Source organism: Sesamum indicum, linkage group LG11 (genome assembly GCF_000512975.1).
Source record: "Sesamum indicum cultivar Zhongzhi No. 13 linkage group LG11, S_indicum_v1.0, whole genome shotgun sequence".
NCBI lineage: Eukaryota > Viridiplantae > Streptophyta > Magnoliopsida > Lamiales > Pedaliaceae > Sesamum > Sesamum indicum.
Window position 1 is genome coordinate 12,625,211 of NC_026155.1, and position 18,176 is coordinate 12,643,386.

The 18,176-nt window shown below is 30.3% G+C and overlaps 1 protein-coding gene across 1 annotated transcript; it reads right to left on the reverse strand.

The window, feature by feature from the left end:
* LOC105174183 (protein NUCLEAR FUSION DEFECTIVE 4) lies at positions 2,622–4,759 on the reverse strand. Its single transcript, XM_011096203.2, has one exon. The coding sequence runs from the start codon at positions 4,591–4,593 to the stop codon at positions 2,761–2,763; it is 1,833 nt and encodes a 610-aa protein (XP_011094505.1). The 5' UTR covers positions 4,594–4,759; the 3' UTR covers positions 2,622–2,760.

Genomic DNA, 18,176 nt, shown 5'->3' on the forward strand with positions numbered 1-18,176 from the left:
AATTTAATTTTATTTAAAGCATTAATATTTCAATAAATAATTTAGTGGTTTTTTTTATTTTTTTATATCATTCACAAGTTATAATATAAAAATTTAAATACTGTAAAAATGAATACCTTCTTAGTTTCTTGACATTTAATTATACGTTATAATTCTTTCAACCAAATACGATATTATATTATCAAATTGAAATATTCCGCATGCAATACCTCAAACCAAACATCGTATAATACAAGATAGGACTAATAATCATTTAATTTTGTTTCATATCTAATCATATCACGCCAATTTCTATCACACAAACCAAACCACCCCTATAAATATAGTAAGTAAGCGTCGTATGACCTCATTTGTCCGCCTCACCGTATAAACTTTCTCGTTGCAGACCTCATTTGCCAGAAAATTAGCCGCCTTCTTCCCATTCACGATAGGTGTGTGTAATCTCATAGTCATTTACATTAGACAAAAAATGACTAGTGACTAAGATTTTAATAGCTGTCAATTAAAAATCACGATAAATAATTTTTATTAACCACAATTAAATAAAATTATTATAAAAATATGGATTTTTTTCTTCTTTTGCTATGGGTAAAAGTCATGATAAAAATAGTTTCCATGACTTTTAGTTGTAGCAAATGTTTTAGTTACCCTTGCAGGTACACGGCCAACAACCGTTGTATGGCCATGGTCAATAACTATTTATTATGACTATATTTTTTTTTAATTGCCATGGTTAAATATTGTATTTTTTGTAGTGTTACCCTCCTTCCCGTCCCCTCTGTCCTTCATAAATCGGTTACTATCACAATAGACTAGATTACTATTAAAGTAGATCAATATAAACTAACGAAAAAAAATATAATTTTAGTCTTGTAACTTATGGGCAGTGGTATTTTTGATCCTGCACTGATCAACTTTTCAATTTAATCCCGTAACTTTAAAATTTAGCAATTTTAGTTCTTTTTCGTCCAATTTGATGAAAAATTACATGTAACTTGCACATAACTAAATTTAAATTGCAAATTTAGTCATGTACTTAGCAAGGGTTGACATTATTGGTCCTGCACGAAATGATTTATACGACTAATAATATTACAATTTAATTGGATTATGTGAAACTTACATACAATTTTTCGACTTAAATTGAACGAAAAATTACTAAAATTACCAAAATTTTAAGATTATATTAGAAGAATTTGAACTTAGTTACCTTCACCAACTTTTAAGTTACAAATATTGAAAGAAATATGACATTTTTTAGTTACCTTTTAAATCGACTCTTTATGATCAAAATCAAAAGAAAGCAAAATGAAAATGCAAAGCAACAAATAATTAAATTAAAGGAGAGAATCTTGATATATAATATTGTCATCGGTAAATAACAATTTATCCTATATGATATTGAAAATGAGCACATTACTCCCCTATAAAAAAATATAGTAATTTATCCCCTTAACTAAGAGGTAAATTGCTTCATTTTAAAAATCATAGGGGGGTAAATTATTGTATTTTAAAAAATACAGGGAGGTAAATCGTTATTTGTTTTTTCATAATGGGGTAATTTGCTCGTTTACAATATCACAAGGGGTTGCTTGCATTTTTCCCAATATTTTCGAAATCTAATATAATAAAATTTGAAATTAATGTGGGATTTTGCTACAAGAAAACAAAGACTAAATAGTTAAAAATTATTATATTTGCCCGTATAATATATTTATATTGTCTTCCACAATCTTGGTCTTGGTGCACCCCTCGATTCTCATACTTATTTTATTATATTAAATTTTAATTTCATAAAATAATTATTCACATCTAATAAATTCAAATAAGTTCAAATCTCCTAAAAATATAAGTAGATCTATTTTTATAATAATTAATTTTATAAAAAAATTGATTATCTAAAATAATTGATTTTTTATGTTTGAATATATTGATTGAACGTCGTTCTCTCGAAAAGATTTGCAAATATTCAACCCAAACATCAAACATATACTATATTAGAATAATGCACTTCCGACCTTCAATATTTTTGGGGGACCATACTACAATCAATAATTATCTTAAAGAGTCACTAATTCAAAGTGAATTGTTCCATTTATAGAGTTACAATAAAAAAATTCTATATAAAATTGAAGGAGAAATTGTAATTTATTTCTGTAATTGAGGGGTTGTATTTTAGTTTTATATAAATTGATTTTCGCAATTTAATTAGTCCTCTAATTTTATAATTTTGACAATTTTAATTATTTTTGGTCTAATTTGATTTTGAAAATTGCAAATTACTTGCAATTTTAGTCTTGCAAATAAATATATGCAGAACTAAAAATATCAATTTTCCTAAATTATAGAACTAAAAATGTCAATGCTTCATAAGTTATAGGACTAAAATATAATTTAATTAAATTATGTGCAAGTTACATGGAATTTTTTGGCCAAATATGATAAAAAATGATGAAAATTGCAAAATTTTTAAAGTTATAGGACTAAATTATAAAAATCATTTTGTACGGGACCGAAAATGTCACTTCTAGAAATTACAGGATTAAAATTGTATTTTTTTCTATTATTGAAATAAACCCTTTAATTTCTTAACCCAAAAAATAATAAAAAGGAAAAACAAAAACAGAAATTAATTAAACTTCATTGCAAATGAACATTCCATTGCATAAATTCTTGGTATTCAGTGACTGATTTCTTTGCACTTCGTGAAATCTAATCTATAGCCCTATCGCGGTCTATATATATATGCAGGTTTGATTATTACTTTGAAGTTTGAGCATTCGCGTCGGCGGACGCCGCCGCCATCTCCGCCTCCGCCGTCTTCTCTTCCTGCCTGAACTTCTTGTATATGTCACTCTTGTAAAACTTCCGGGTCCTAATCACCAACAGAAGCGAAACAATGGCTCCGAACACAGTCACAGCAGTGATTATAACAAACGCCAACTTGAAGCACTCCACCCCATTACAGTCCAGCTCTTCCCCGGGCCGCCGCGATCGGCCCGAGGCCAGCAACTGCTTTTCCGCCTCCCTGTCGTACAAATGCCCCGTCACCCTGACGTTGAGCACATACAGCCCAATCGGGCTCGCCACCGACCCGAAATTGTACAGAGTGGAGTAGTATTTGAGCCCGAAAAGCTCAGAGATTATGGCGAAAAGCAGCGGCCACTGAGCACCGAAGCAGAACCCGATGATCACGGAGGCGACGTAGAGTCCGTTGGGGACGTTGAAAGCGATCAAAACATGGCCGATGCTCGAGATTATTAGTGTTAGAGTGAGCATAAGTGGCCTGGGGAACTTGTACTTTTTCAAGAAATGTTCGGACAGGAAGCCCGCAACTACTCTTCCGAGGTAGTTCCATATGCTGACAAGAGACACGAACGTGCTGATGCTTTTCTTCGGGTAGCCCAATGAAGAACCAATCTGCCCTAAGTTGTCGATAGCTGTTAATGTTCCTCCAACTCCACAGATTGTTGCAAAGAATAAGATCAGCATGTCTATGCTGAAAAGGGCTTGCAGGATTGTGTAGTCCTCTCCTCTATCCGGTGGCCGGAACATGCTTCTTGGGTTCCAGCAAGAGAGTTCTTCGTTTTGCGGCGGCGTTACGGTGGATGCCCGTGGTGGAGGTACAGGAGGAGTTGCGGTTGCGGTTGCTTCCACCACCGTCGCTGCGGGTGGTGGTTTATCAGTTACTATCTTTATCGGTTGGGAGGAAATGTTGTCCAATTCTTGTTTTTTCTTCCTCCATAGATCAAATTCTTCTTTCACAACAACAGCAACTGGTAGGAAAAGCAAGAAGATCACAGTGGCTGCACTCACTCCATACTCTCCCCGACTGAAATCCATTTGCTTTTGCAGTATGATCACCAGCATGAGGAATCCAGCCAGCCCAAGTGATACATACAAGAATCTGTAGAACACTTTGAGCTCATGGGCGATGCGAACGACCTTCATGATCCGTATCGTACGCAGAAAGGCGAACGATATGGCTAGGGCGGCGGGCACCCAGCCGATGAGGAGTATGAGAGATTTTAAGTCGTCTTCATACACCGCATGGTATATTTGCGTAATGATAGCGCCACTCAGGCCAACAAACCCCTTCAGCAGGCCTAAGACGGCTCCCCGGCTCTCCGGGAAGTTCTTGACGGCGGTGACAAGAGCACCGGTGTTGGCAAAGGACTGCGAGTTGGCGCCGATGCAGATGTAGAGGCACATGTGCCACACCTGCGGCCGCGAGATCTTCTTCGAGACGGCCAGCCAGATCATGAGGTAGCCGAAAAAGTTGAGGACAGCGCCGATGGAGAGGACAACCCACGGCGGCGTCACCTCGTTGATCAGGCCGGAGAGGACGCCGACGTTGGAGCCGAGGTCCTTGAAAAAACTGAGGAGGTTGAGGGTTGTCTGGTCGTACCCCAGAGCGGACTTGATCTCCGAGGAGTACAGACCGAACATGTAGGTGGCTCCGGCGGCGGACATGATTAGTGTGGTGGCGAAAACCATGAACCACCGGCCGGTTAGGACTTGCGTAGCGAAGGCTCGGGTAGTTGGCCACTCGACGGCGGCGCCGCCACCACCGGTGATGCTGGCAGCCACCATCTCTTTCTTGGATAAACCTCTGACGTATTAGCTATAAAAGCGTGCGGTGGTATTGTTTTACGAGATATTGTAGTGAAGTAGTCGCATTAATGTGTAGAGTCAAAGAGAGAGAGTATATCTGCATCCAGATTCATACGTTGTGGGGTCTTTATAACGTGTATGTATGGAATTGTGGGTGGTGGGGGGTGGGGGTGTATATCAAGTGTGTCTCTTGGAAACTTGAAAAGGAAGGATTTGTCTGAAATGCTCAAATTTACTTTGATCAAATTTTCAATACTTAATAGTCAAAATTAATTATATTAATATTATAAGTATTATTATACTTGATTAATAATTTTCATTTCATTTTATATGATTCAATATAAGTAAACTATGATGCATGGATATGAAATGACGGACATAACAACACAGAAATGCACGACGATACAAAAAATTAAAAAAAAAGATACAATACGACATTGATATACTTTTTTATTATATATATTCTCGATTTCTCATAAAATTAAAATATAAAATATAAAAATATCAAGATAAAACATAATTAAGCATGTCTTACATTCAAAGTTTTAACTAAATTATAACTTAAGAAATATACATAATCAGTATTGATATAAACATTTCATGAGCTAAGCTCAAAAACAACACGCATCAACCCAAATGGTTACAAACTAACTGGCCCACTAGTTAGGAGATAAGGCCCATAACGTTATATCTCTTTTACGTTACTGAATTGACTGGTCTAAGAATTAAGCTCATTCCAGTCGGACGCATAATCATACAACTAGCCAAACTCATCGTACAGCTTGGCAATATATTAAGACATGTTATCCTAAAATATCTCCAACTAACTCCTATTAGATAGATGACAGCCGAACTGGTAATCTACAAGTAACACATTTTTGAATTTCTAGGCAGACATAGTCAATAGAGTGTATCTCAATCAATCCAAGTTTAAATCAGACATAATTTTTTGGTTAGTTAGCTGATTTAAAAGACTTTCAAATGGCACAAGACTCTTTACAATGAATTCTCATATTTTGCTCTATAAAAGCCTATAAATAGAGGCCTTTTGCAGTCATTTGTTAACATCAACTCTTACACTCAAACTCTCACTCATTCTCTCAATTCTCTTTTAGTTTTAGGCTATTTTAAGTTCTCTTTTTGCACTCCGTACGAATATGTATATCTAATTAACTAACATTATTTTTAATCATTATTTTCACTTTGATTCGAGTTTTCCTTTCATTTTTCTCAGTGAACAGTTATTTGACTCTACAATCAAAGTTTTAATTTTTGTTTTGTAGAATTAATCTCCCATTAATCTTAGAATTTCTCTAAAAATCCGTCAATCCTTGTGGAGAGCAGTTGAAATTCAGTATGCATCAAGTATTTTCTAAAAAATATTCAATGAAAATTTTTTAATCATTTAAATTAGTTAAGTCATCATAATCATTTCCCGAACTTTTTTTAATTTCATCCCAAAACTCCTTTTCTTTTTTATAGTAAGAGAATAATGAATTAATTCTTTTTTTTAGCACCAATTTTTTTTTATTTTTTTTAAAGACAGTCCAAAACTTTTCTAAATTATAAAAAAGAGCCCCAAATGTATCTAAAAATGCGTCAGAGACTCCAACAGGCATGTCCAACACCGTGTCCTTATCTTTTTTCTTTTTATTTTATATTTTCAAACATGCAGATGCCGTGTCTGACACCTATTTGGGACGCGTTCGTATTTGATACGTGTCAAATATTGCGCTGAGTAATTTTTTAAAGTGTCCTCTATTATAATAGGTAATATTGATTATGTAATTAAATTTGATTTTACATAACTCAAAACTAATTCAATTTTAAAAAAATTCTAAATCTCCACTTAAATGAAATGCAAAATAAAAAAATAAAGGATCTGAAGGAAGAAATTATAGTCCAAGTCTGATATTGTCGATCACAACATATATACCAATATATAATAATTAAAAAAAATCATAATATATTAAATCGAATATCAAAATAATAATATGACAAAATCCATCGTGATCATGAGAAACTTCAAAGCAATTGACTGGGAAAAATTAAATGCCTAGAAACATGGGCTGTCAAATTGATCTTATCTACACTTAGAATATTCTGATTTCTTGGAGGGTCTCCCAGTTTAATTAAATATGTTTTTATTTTCTTGTTCAATATATATATATATAGATAGATAGACAGGAATAATGGCATGTCGTATATGTCATTTGTCGACATCTGTTGTGTTGTGTGCTGCTAGAACTAGTGTTAGTATCAATGCCAGCACTCTACAGTTGACTCTTCCTCTCATCATAGAGTGTCCTCCATTATATTGGAAAACTTTAGTGCTGTGTCGAAAATTTTGATACTGACGACCTATAGTATTATATCGGAAAATTTTAGTACTGTGTAGAAAATTTTGATACTGATGACCTATAGATATAGGACAACAAATGAGAACTATTTTAATGTGAAGGGGAGCAAAATTGTCAACACAGAACTAAATTTTTTAAAAAAATGGCCTAATTTGAAATATTCAGAATTAATTCGTCGAACAGAACTAAATATGTAATTTGAATAAATTACAAAATTAGAAAATACTATCAACTTATATATAATTATATAGGGCCAAAATTATAATTTTACCTTCATTAAATCTTGAGGTTACAAGTTGCAAAAAGTTTTATTTCTTGGACCAGATATTGAGATATTTATTTACTGATTGCAGCTAAATCAAGGTTGTTGTTTTTTTCAATCATGTTGGATATAAACAATTTAAAGTTTCTATTCCAAGAAATAAAAAATAAAAAAATAAAATCATAGTATTTGATTAATTTGATGTTTCTTGCCAGGGATACAAGTTTGCCTTTAGAGTTGATTAAAATATTAAACAAATGGATGCTAAAATTGAGGTTCTTCTCTTGAATCAATTGCGTAAATTACATAAAATATTGTGGGATTTTCGTCCAATGAATAATAATAGTTGCTTTCTCTGTTAGTTAATATAAAGCAAAATAAGGGTAAATTACATTTTTGGTCACATAAGTGGACTTGTTTTCAATTTTGGTCCCACACTCAGGCCAATTCGCACATTTACGTGTGGGACCAAAATTGGAAACGGGTTCACTTATGGGACCAAAAATATAGTCATGGCACTCTTGAAGTCTGTACAAACAGAACAAAAATTCACTTAATAGTACTTATATAATTATATAAAATTAATATGTTATATTAAATTAGGTTCTTTTGACTTTATATATATAAATATTAGGATAAATTACAACGAACTCTTTGGAGGTATGATATTACTAATATTTCTTATTGTTTGAAAATTACTAATGCCCAAATGATATTTAATAAAATTATATAATTTTTAAATAGAAGCATATAATTGTCAAATTTGCTATTACTATATTTTTTTTAAAGAAAAATTAAAAAATATAAAAAGTTCATATGAGGTGGATAAAAAAATTTAAAAATTGTCCACTTTATTCCATAAAAACATTTCAACTTTTTTAAAAAATAAGTAAATTTATATTTTATACTAATACAAGTATTTTGGTCGGTCCACCACAAAAAAAAAGAATGAGAATTTAACGAAAACTAATGAATTTAGCTAATTATTGAGCATTCGTTGGGTATTGATTATTTTTTAAATAAAAAAAATATTTATAATTATATAAAATTTCAAAAAAAACTCACTGTAATTTAATGTAAATACTAACTATATGGATTGGTATTCATATACATCAAGGGCATACAGTAGTAGAATCTTGGGGTATTTAAATGTCGAGTTAGGTAAACATTTGGTAAACCTAACCCAGTGCGTTTAATACATTTCAAGTGTACGTTAGCATGTATATATAATTAAATTCTAATCTGCACCTACTTAAGTGATAATTAGACAATTATACGTAAATTTATGGTTTGAGATATTACACCTAAAACCCTTAAAGTTTATTTCATTCATTATTTAGTCAAAATTCACCGAATTTACTAATATTAATAAAAAAAATCAAAGAAAAATCTATATTTCCCTCGATTGACTTGTTACTTATTGCAAGTCAAATAATTTTTTTATGAATAAATTACCTTCATCGTCTTTATACGTTAATGAATGTGAAGAGATATATCGTCACTGTTACAATGGTTGTTTAGTCAATTTTTTTTTTTTTTACTTGGAATACATCAGTAATAAGTCAATCGAAAGTAATTATCAAATTTTTTTTACTAATATCAGCAAATTCAGTCAATTTTCACTAATGAAGGAACCTATTTGTTAGACGAAAGTAAACCTTAAAGATAGATACATTCTTTTTCAAAATAAAGGGATTTTACGTGTAATTACACCAAACTTCAAGGAAAGAGAGTGTAATTATCCATTAAAATATCCTTTTCAAGGTTCAACTAATTTTATATATGTATTCAATATTATCAGGGTAAAAGAATACTTTAGTCCAATAACTTTGACCCGGATTAATTTTGGTTCAATAATTTTGCCAATATTAGATTTAGTCCATTATCTTCAATTTTGTGTAGTTTGGGTCCTTCAACCAAATTTATGACCATTTTGCCCACTTCTTTGGTCAGTGAAACATTGTTAACTGTTTTGTTTCTCATTCGAGATCTAGTATTCATCGTTGGTGCTTAAATTTTGTTTCCCACATACGGCATCAATATGATGTGGATAGAGAGAAAATGAAATATAAGCACAATCTTAGGAGAGTTTTTTCATTATTTGTTTTCTTCAACTTCTCTTGGTTTTTATAGGCATTTCTATTAATGATGTTTTAGCATAGTATCCTGAGTTCCTATGAAGAAATTCAAGGTTATAGGTTCAACTTTCATCAGATTTATGGGCGCTTGTCTGATCATTTTATGTGAGTTTATAATAAATTATATGATTATTTATAATATATTGATGTATATTGTTAGAGTCGACATATACATTAACATAATCATGTGATTACCACCTCAAAAGAAAAAAAAAAGAATTACCATTTAAATCAACTTACTTTTTTTATTAAAATTAATGTGCCGAAAATTTATGTTATTTGTATATTTAATAAAGATTTTTATGTATATATAAATTATAATATTAATTTTAAATAAAAAGTTAGGACAGAATTACTGTCTCTTTTTACACATATAATTGTACCTCTTTTAATATTTCAAATTCTTGCAATAGTTCTTTTTATATTATTTATGTTGGTCTGAACTAATGAATCAAGAATTGAAATGCTGATGCTGTCATTACCTTGATCCTAGTCAACAAATATTTGATACATCCCAATAATAATATCCATTTTATGGAATTAGGAAACAAGTAAACTATTTAAAAGTATTTTTCTTGATTATGAGTCAAAATATTACAATTTTAGTTAGTTTAAACACCCTTTTAATTTTGTCTGATGCATGAATGAAGAATTCTAGATCTAGTAGAAGAAAACAAGGTTTCGGAGACGGATTTTTCCATCTCTAAAATCAAAATTATCTTAAATAAATAGCGATAGAAAAATTTATAGCCACGCGTGTAGCTGAATGCCCTTGTGGCTAAACTTTAGAGAAAACATAAAACTTTCATCTTTAATTTTTTCAAAAATAACAAATACTTTTAAGAATAATCCATCTCTGTTTTAGTGGATAATCCATGTGTGTTCTATGGGTAAATGTAAAGTACTTTTCGTCTCTAAATCCATCTATAATCCCGTCGTAAAACATATTGTATTTCTTTCACTAATCCGTTTCTAAAGACCAAAGGTTCTTTATTTTGTTATTTTCAATTTTTCGTCTCCACTTCCGTCTCTAAACTCCTACAATTTTTCCGTCTCTTAAAGTTTTTATTTTTCCACAATCTATAACAATATAAACCAAGTCTCAACGTGATCAATCAACTGAAATAAATTAAACTTGCAATTAAGATGGTGTTTGGCTAAGTTTTTCTGGAACATCTTATAAGATGTTTCTGGAGGAGCTTATAAGATGTTGGATTTTATTTTAAAAATAAGTTTCTAAATTGTTTGGACAAAATAAGATGTTAAAGCTGTTGGATCTTATTTTAAAAATAATTTCCTAAAGTATTTGGATAAAATAAGATGTTAAAACGTTTAAGATGTGAAAATATCTTATAGGATGTTAGGGTGTTCGGCATAATAAGGTCTTTAATTTATAAAATGACTAAAATGAACATGATACGCACTAGAATCAAATAAGTTGTTATTTATTGATATATTTTATTTTAAACATTTTCAGGACGCTTTTATAAATAATAAAATTAATTTTATTTGAAATAAAAAATTAATAGATTATTTTTTTCAATAACAAAAAAAATAATGAATTATTACCTAAACTTTTGAATAAAAATAATATATGTACATTCATACTAGTCTAATGTTAATATAGATATATAATTGATATTTTCTTTGTTAATGTAATGATTATTTCGTGTCATAATTTATAGTATCTTGAATTTATATTTTTCAGTTAACATAATATCAATATCAATCTTATTTTTATATAACTAGAATAATTTCTTATTAAATAATGAAGTATTTTATATTTTACGAATATTCAAAAAATTGAATAGCAAAAAAAAAAAAAAAATTAATCCTAGAGGGAGAGTTTGAGTGAGTGTGTGTGTCTGTGTGTGAGTGAGAGCGTGTGTGGTGGTGCGTGAAGAGAGGCTGTATAAGTGTATGAATGGAGATTTTTTTTGTCTTATAATATATTAATTTTTATATAACTCATAAGATTTTATAAAAAAAAAATATTAAGAAAGTTAACTTTTTTTAAAGAACTTATAGATCCAAAACATTTTATTGTGAGATCTTATAAGCTTTTTAAAAAAAATTAGCCAAATAAATATTTAAAACTTATAAGTTCTCAAACATCTTATAAGATATTTTCAGGAAGTTATAAGCTTAGCCAAACACCCTCTAAGTCTAACATTCGAAACAAGTTGTAAGTTAGTTCAGCTATATTAATCACAAGTTAAAGATAACAAGTAGTTAAGCTGTACGAGTAACTAAGTCATTCATATAATTAGTAACAACAAAATAACAAGTGATTTTCACTGAAATTTTGTTGCTTATGTGGTCCAGACTAACCGACAAACCAATAGTTTGTGTATTCCACATCTTCGAGCAATTTGTGGGCTAGTTCTTGTAGTTCTACCTCCATCTTTCTAGCATTTTCAGGAACAGTTTCAAGCAATTTTTTATTTTCTATTTCTCTTCTTGAAACCGTTTATTCCATCTTTGTAACATTAGATCACATATCCTCCACTGCTTTTGTTAACTCATCAAATTTATGCTCATATGCTCTAAATATAGAACTAACTGATCTTGGTACATGATGACCAACTCCCAAATCCATATAAACGCCTGTTAGAAGGATTTCCAGCTATGTTATACCATGTTGAACGATCGAAAGAAAATTGAAAAAAATTATCAGACCAACCCGTTTTTTTGTCAAGTATTCATCCTATACAAATACATTGAATGTAAAAATAATATTTGTGTAATAAAAATCTAACAAAAATTTTCAATATATCAATCAATACTTAAGTACCAATGATAAAATTTTCAAATTCATGGCTTATAAAAGTAAACTACACGACAAAAATAACCTTAAGAATGTACAAATGCTTCAGAAGAATATTTATAAAATGAGAACATACTCAGCTAAAATTTCACCATTGACTGTTTAGTGAAAACAAATTAAGAAGAGAGATGAAAAATAGGAAGTCCTTTGGTCGGAAAAAGGGAAAAATACAAAAATCTTGATTAGAGTCGCTAGCACGGGAGAAAGGGAAAAGGGAGATCAAATGTTTGGATACTCATAATCAAGAGGTTGTGAGTTCAAGTTTTATGGATGTAGACATTTAGTTTACTTTTAATTAATAGAAGTATGTTGTTTCTTTTGTTTGATTCAAATTTGCTGGTTGATTTACAAATACTGATTTATTGCGTAGCAAATGTTGTAATATGTTGGTTGATTTAAAAATATCGATGTATTTTTTTTAAAAAATCACTAATACCGCCTTTGATGACGAATGGTGAGTGCAACGTCACAGATGAGCGGCAAGAAATTGGGGTAAGGTTCTTCTCAGGGTGATGTTTCTTTCTTTGTTTTTTTTTTTTCCTCTTATTTCTCTTTCTATTTCTCGTATTTTTTTTTTAAAATTAGACATATTTAAGACTAGAAATTATTTAAATAAGATTATCAAAATCTTAATTTCTGAGACGAAAATTTTCCATCTCAAGAATTTTATTTTTACATTCAAATATAGACAGCGACGAACATAATATAAAATTGTTTTTTTATCATTTCGTAGCTAAATCCATCTCTAATACTGATGTTCTATATTCTAATTTTTATATCAAAGACGGAATCAAAGACGCAATGCTTTAGTCGCAATCTTATCTCAACGAAAAGTATACATCCGAAGCTAAAATTCATCTTTGATTCAAAATTTTATTAATAATTTAAGAGAAAATTGGTTTTTGTCTTAAAATTCATCTCGATCAGTGTTCCCTATAGATTATTTATTTTACCCACCCTCAAATTTGTTTCACAATTTTTCAAAAACTTTCAAAAAAATTCAGCAAGTGTAAACTTGTAATATCCACTTCACCATTTATGGGCTACGCAATTATTTTTCATTTGAAGGGGTATTTATAATTTTTGAAATAATGAGATGATATTTGTAATTATGCCGAAACCTCAAAAGAGGCAGTTATAATTTACCCTATTAATTATATAAATTTTAGGCTTGTTATTAATTCAAGAATAATAAATCAATTAGCTCTATATCAATTTCAAACTCAAAACCATTAATTTTCAAGTTTAAATACAGAGATTCAAGAGCAATCTCATATAGAGAAAAACAGTCCGATTTTCAACCAGATCACGTTGTATTTCACTATTATCCAAAAGTAACGTTCGTTTCACCTTCAAAATCAACAATTCCAATACATAAAAAATGCAAGCAACCCTATGTGATATTAAAATTGAGCAAATAATTTTTTTATAAAAAAAATTAGTAATGTACCTCTCTGTGTTTTTTAAAATACAACAACTTTACATCCCTAGAAGGGGGAGATATATTGCTTCATTTTAATTAGCACAAGAAGGTAAACATTGCTATTTTTTTTTTTTTGGGTGAATAGTAATTTACCCCCTTATGATATTCAAAATGAGCACCCCCCTATGAAAAAAATATAGCAATTTACCCCCTATTTTTTTTAAAATGAAGCAATTTACCTCCTTATAGGGAGGTAAATTGCTTTATTTTAAAAATCATATAGGGGTAAATTGTTATATTTTAAAAAATACAGAGAGGTAAATCGCTATTTGTTTATTCATAAAGGGGTAATCGCAAGAGAGTTGTTTGCATTTTTCCCTATTCTTTTTCTTCACAGGAGGCAACATGCTCATTTATTAATAGTTCATATGAACTAGTGTGAACGAACTCTTAACTATTCAACTATGTGAATCTTGAATCCAAAATCAAATCATGAATAAACACGCAAACCCTAGAAGGGGGATAAACAACTTCATTTTAATCAGCACAGGAAGGTAAACATTGCTACTTTTTTTTTGAATAGCAATTTCTACCTCTGTAATTTTGAAAATGAGCATATTACCCCCCTATTAAAAAAACATAGCAATTTACCTCCTGTATTTTTTAAAATGAAGCAATTTACCTCCTTACACAGGGAGGTAAATTGCTTCAATTTAAAAATCATACGGGATAAATTGTTATATTTTAAAAAATAAAGGGAGGTAAACCGCTATTTATTTTTTCATAAGGGGTTAATTTGCTCATTTGCGATATCACAAGGAAGTTGCTTGCATTTTTTCCTATTTTTCTTCTTGACAGGAGACAATCTGCTCATTTATAATATCACAGCATAAATTACATTAAAGCCGTTTGAATAGTTCATATTAACTAATGTGAACGAACTCTTAACTAGTCAATTATGTGACTCTTGAATCCGTAATCAAATCATGAGTAAACACGCAAACCCCAGTAATTGATTCTCAACAACTTTAAATAAAACTCTCAAAATTCTTTCAAACTAGCAAGAAAAGTATACGTAGAAACAACAAATACACAACAAAATTAGAAAAAAATATTTGAAAAGAAAACAATGACAGTCCATTTGGTCCACTTGAACCCAATTTCAACATCATGATAAATTCTCACGTCAGTGTCTCAATTAGTCAATGACCAAAAACTTAAGACATTGTCTCATATTTCTAAAGTGTTTTTGCTTTTGAAAATTATTAAGACTAAATTACAACTTTCTTTCTTGAGTTTCGTCATAATTATGAATAGTTTTTCATTATTTGAAAAGTTACCTTTTTTAAATTAAAAATAATTGTGTAGCCCTTAGACAGTTTTATCTTTGTTGAATTTTTTCAAAAGATAAAAAAAAATACTTGCAAAAATATAAAAAATTGAGGGTGGATGAAATATATAATTTAGAGGAGATATTAATTCGTAAAAATATAAATTATAATTTATAATTTGGATAAAATTAACGAAATGAACTTGTTGTTAGACGGATTTTAATTAAAATTAAGGGAGTATTTATAATATTTTAAATAATAAAAAAATATTTATAATTATATCAAATCTCAACAAAAACGATTGTAATTTGACCAATTAATAAAAATAGGTGAAATTGAAAGGAATAGAGGTAGATAAAGTCAAAGATGAGTAGTGTATATCTCAGACCTTGTGTTTACACTTAGACTGGAACTGCACCCCACGTGTGTATGTATGACTTTTGCATAATTAGTTAAGGATGACAAGGGATCTAGTCTGAAAAAATCGAGTGTATTTTAATATTTAGAGCCAATCAACGGTTTGGTATCTTGGGCTACACACCCTATCCCAACCCTCCCCACCCTACCCTACCAACAAATTATTACTTATTTATGGGGTGAATAGTAATTTACCCCATATGATATTGAAAATGAGCACATTACCCCTTATGAAAAAAATATAGCAATTTACTCCCTTATACTTTTTAAAATGAAGCAATTTACCTCCTTATACAGGGAGGTAAATTGCTTCATTTTAAAAATCATAGGAGGATAAATTATTGTATTTTACAAAATACAGGGAGGTAAATCGCTATTTATTTTTTCATAAGGGGGTAATTTACTCATTTGCGATATCACAAGGGGATTGCTTGCATTTTTTCCCTTATTTATGTGTAAAAAGAATTATATGTTTATATAGGATTAATTGAATATTTGTTCTATAATTTAGATTATTTAGTATTTTCATTCTTTAAATTTTTCGAATAGTATTTTAGTCTTAATTTTTTTTAATTTTTGTGATTTTAATTCTTTTCTCGTCTGAGTTAACTTCCACCGGCGAAAAAGAGAATTGAAATTGTAAAAATTAAAAAGATATAGGTTAAAAAATACTACTCTATAAAGTAAAGGACAAAAATATTGATAAAAAAAATCAATAGAAACAATAGCCCCCCAATTTTAAAAGATTATGCGAGATGTACATGCATTTTTCCGGGGAGAAGGTTGAACTCCAGAGGAGAAAAGGATTGAAATTGCGAAATTAAAGGATGTAGGACCAGCATGAAACCCTAGAAAGTTTAAAAGATGAAAATGCCAAATAATCTGAGTAATTGAACTAAAAATATATTTGAGCATATTTATAGATGTGTGTGGAGTTATGTATAGTAAAATGTATACGTATCTAATAGGATAAATGATATATTTAGTCTCGTATATTTTCATTTAAAATCACTTACTCTCTCAAATTTATTTCTTGATTTTAGTATCCGTAAACTTTAAATTTTATCTCAATTTGGTCCCTTTGACCATTTTTTTTCGATGAAAATGTGGCTGGAGTTTCACTTTGTTTAGGGTAAAATGGTCAACTTAAGTTTGATTTTATCACTTGAATCCTTAAGTTTGTAAAATTATAAAATTAGTCCTTTTTTAAACGAAAAAAATAACTTTTTCTTAAAATTAAATCTTAACAATGTTTGAAGAAAAAAAGTTGGTAGAATGTACTTTTAATTAGATTATTGGATTTCAAATATATATAAAATCCATTTTAAGTGGTTTTTAGAGAACTTTTTCTATAAAATGGAACTATATATTTAGAACCTCTTAAAATGAATTATATATATAATCCAACAAGAATCTAGTTAAAAAGAATAATTTATCAATTTTTTGTTCAAAAACCCAAATATGTAATAAATATTTTTAAAATTAAAATTTTTTAGACGTATCTTTAAATTTTAAATTAAAAAATTAATGACTTATTTATTATATTTTCAAATGAGATAAGTTTTATAAAATTTCATAATTTTGGTTTGTTTTAACTATTGAAAAAAAAAAAAAACAAGACTGTTTATTTTAAGTTAACCAATATATTATTGTTATGTTTACAAGAGTTCAAAGTTTTTATTATTCACATAAGATAATTACAACATACCTGCATAAAAAAATATATATAAAGAAGTTACCTTTTTTATTTAAGAAAGGATTAATTTGATGATTTTACAAACTTAAGAGATGAACGTTGATTGGGCCGGATTTTGGCCCAATTATTTTTGGGCCATACCCATCACAAATTAATGGCTATTTTTTAATTTGCAAAGTTAAACCATTTTTGCTACCAACCAAAAGTCACTGTCAAAAGTATTGCAAATCCAGGTGACAGCTACTGCACTGCTTAATACATCTACTCTCTTCTACACAACCACAATAGAATTGATCATCACATGTGTTCTCTTTTTTCTGACTTGAATATGTGCTCGTTCCAATTCTTTCCCCAGGGAGCATACGCTAATATTTTCTTTTATGGAAACAATGAACTATTGAGTACCAAATTTGGTGTAGTGTTGCGTGCTAGTGCCCTTCTCAAGGCGATTCTCTTGAGCTAGCACTGTTGTACAATAATTATTACTTTTCGCTCTTACTGAAATCTACATTTTGAAATTGTGCCCAATTTACTGTTTTCGTGCTACACCTTGCTTGCTTGTATTGCTACTATATTTCGTGCTGTTGTGCATGTCGGTGTTCTGTGCAAGTGTCAACGGAAATTCTGTTATTGTTTCTGTTAGGCGAATGTAGTTGTTTATTGTCAGACTACTAGCCTCATGGTCTGAGAGGTGGTATCAGAGCCTTGGCGCCTAACCCGTGGACCTTGGTGGGTTTTGCTGTGACCTACACAACTTCTGTGAGAATGACGAGCCAAGATATCAAGAGCACGAGAAGGGTAGTGTTGCCCAGTGAGCAAGCTGCAAATCTAGAGGATGAAAACTCCCATTTGGCGGAGATGGTGATGAATTTGGAGGAGGAGGTTTTTTTCCTAGAATAGGATTCAAGGTGTTGAATTCCGAACTGGAGGAATATCGACAAGTGCTTCTTGAGCAGCAAATCTTCGGATGAGGGAGGACTCCTTCCTTGTAAAAACTCCTGCCTTGCAAGGAGTCCGGCTTTTTGAGGGCATCTTCCTTCTCTTGGGCTGGGCTTGGAATATAGCTGCAGGTCTTCATAATGGGCTTCCTTCTTGGGCCAAGCTTTAT

Excerpts from the sequence above, each read along its gene's own strand:
- LOC105174183 (XM_011096203.2), bottom strand. The coding sequence starts at position 4,593 with ATGGTGGCTGCCAGCATCACCGGTGGTGGCGGCGCCGCCGTCGAGTGG.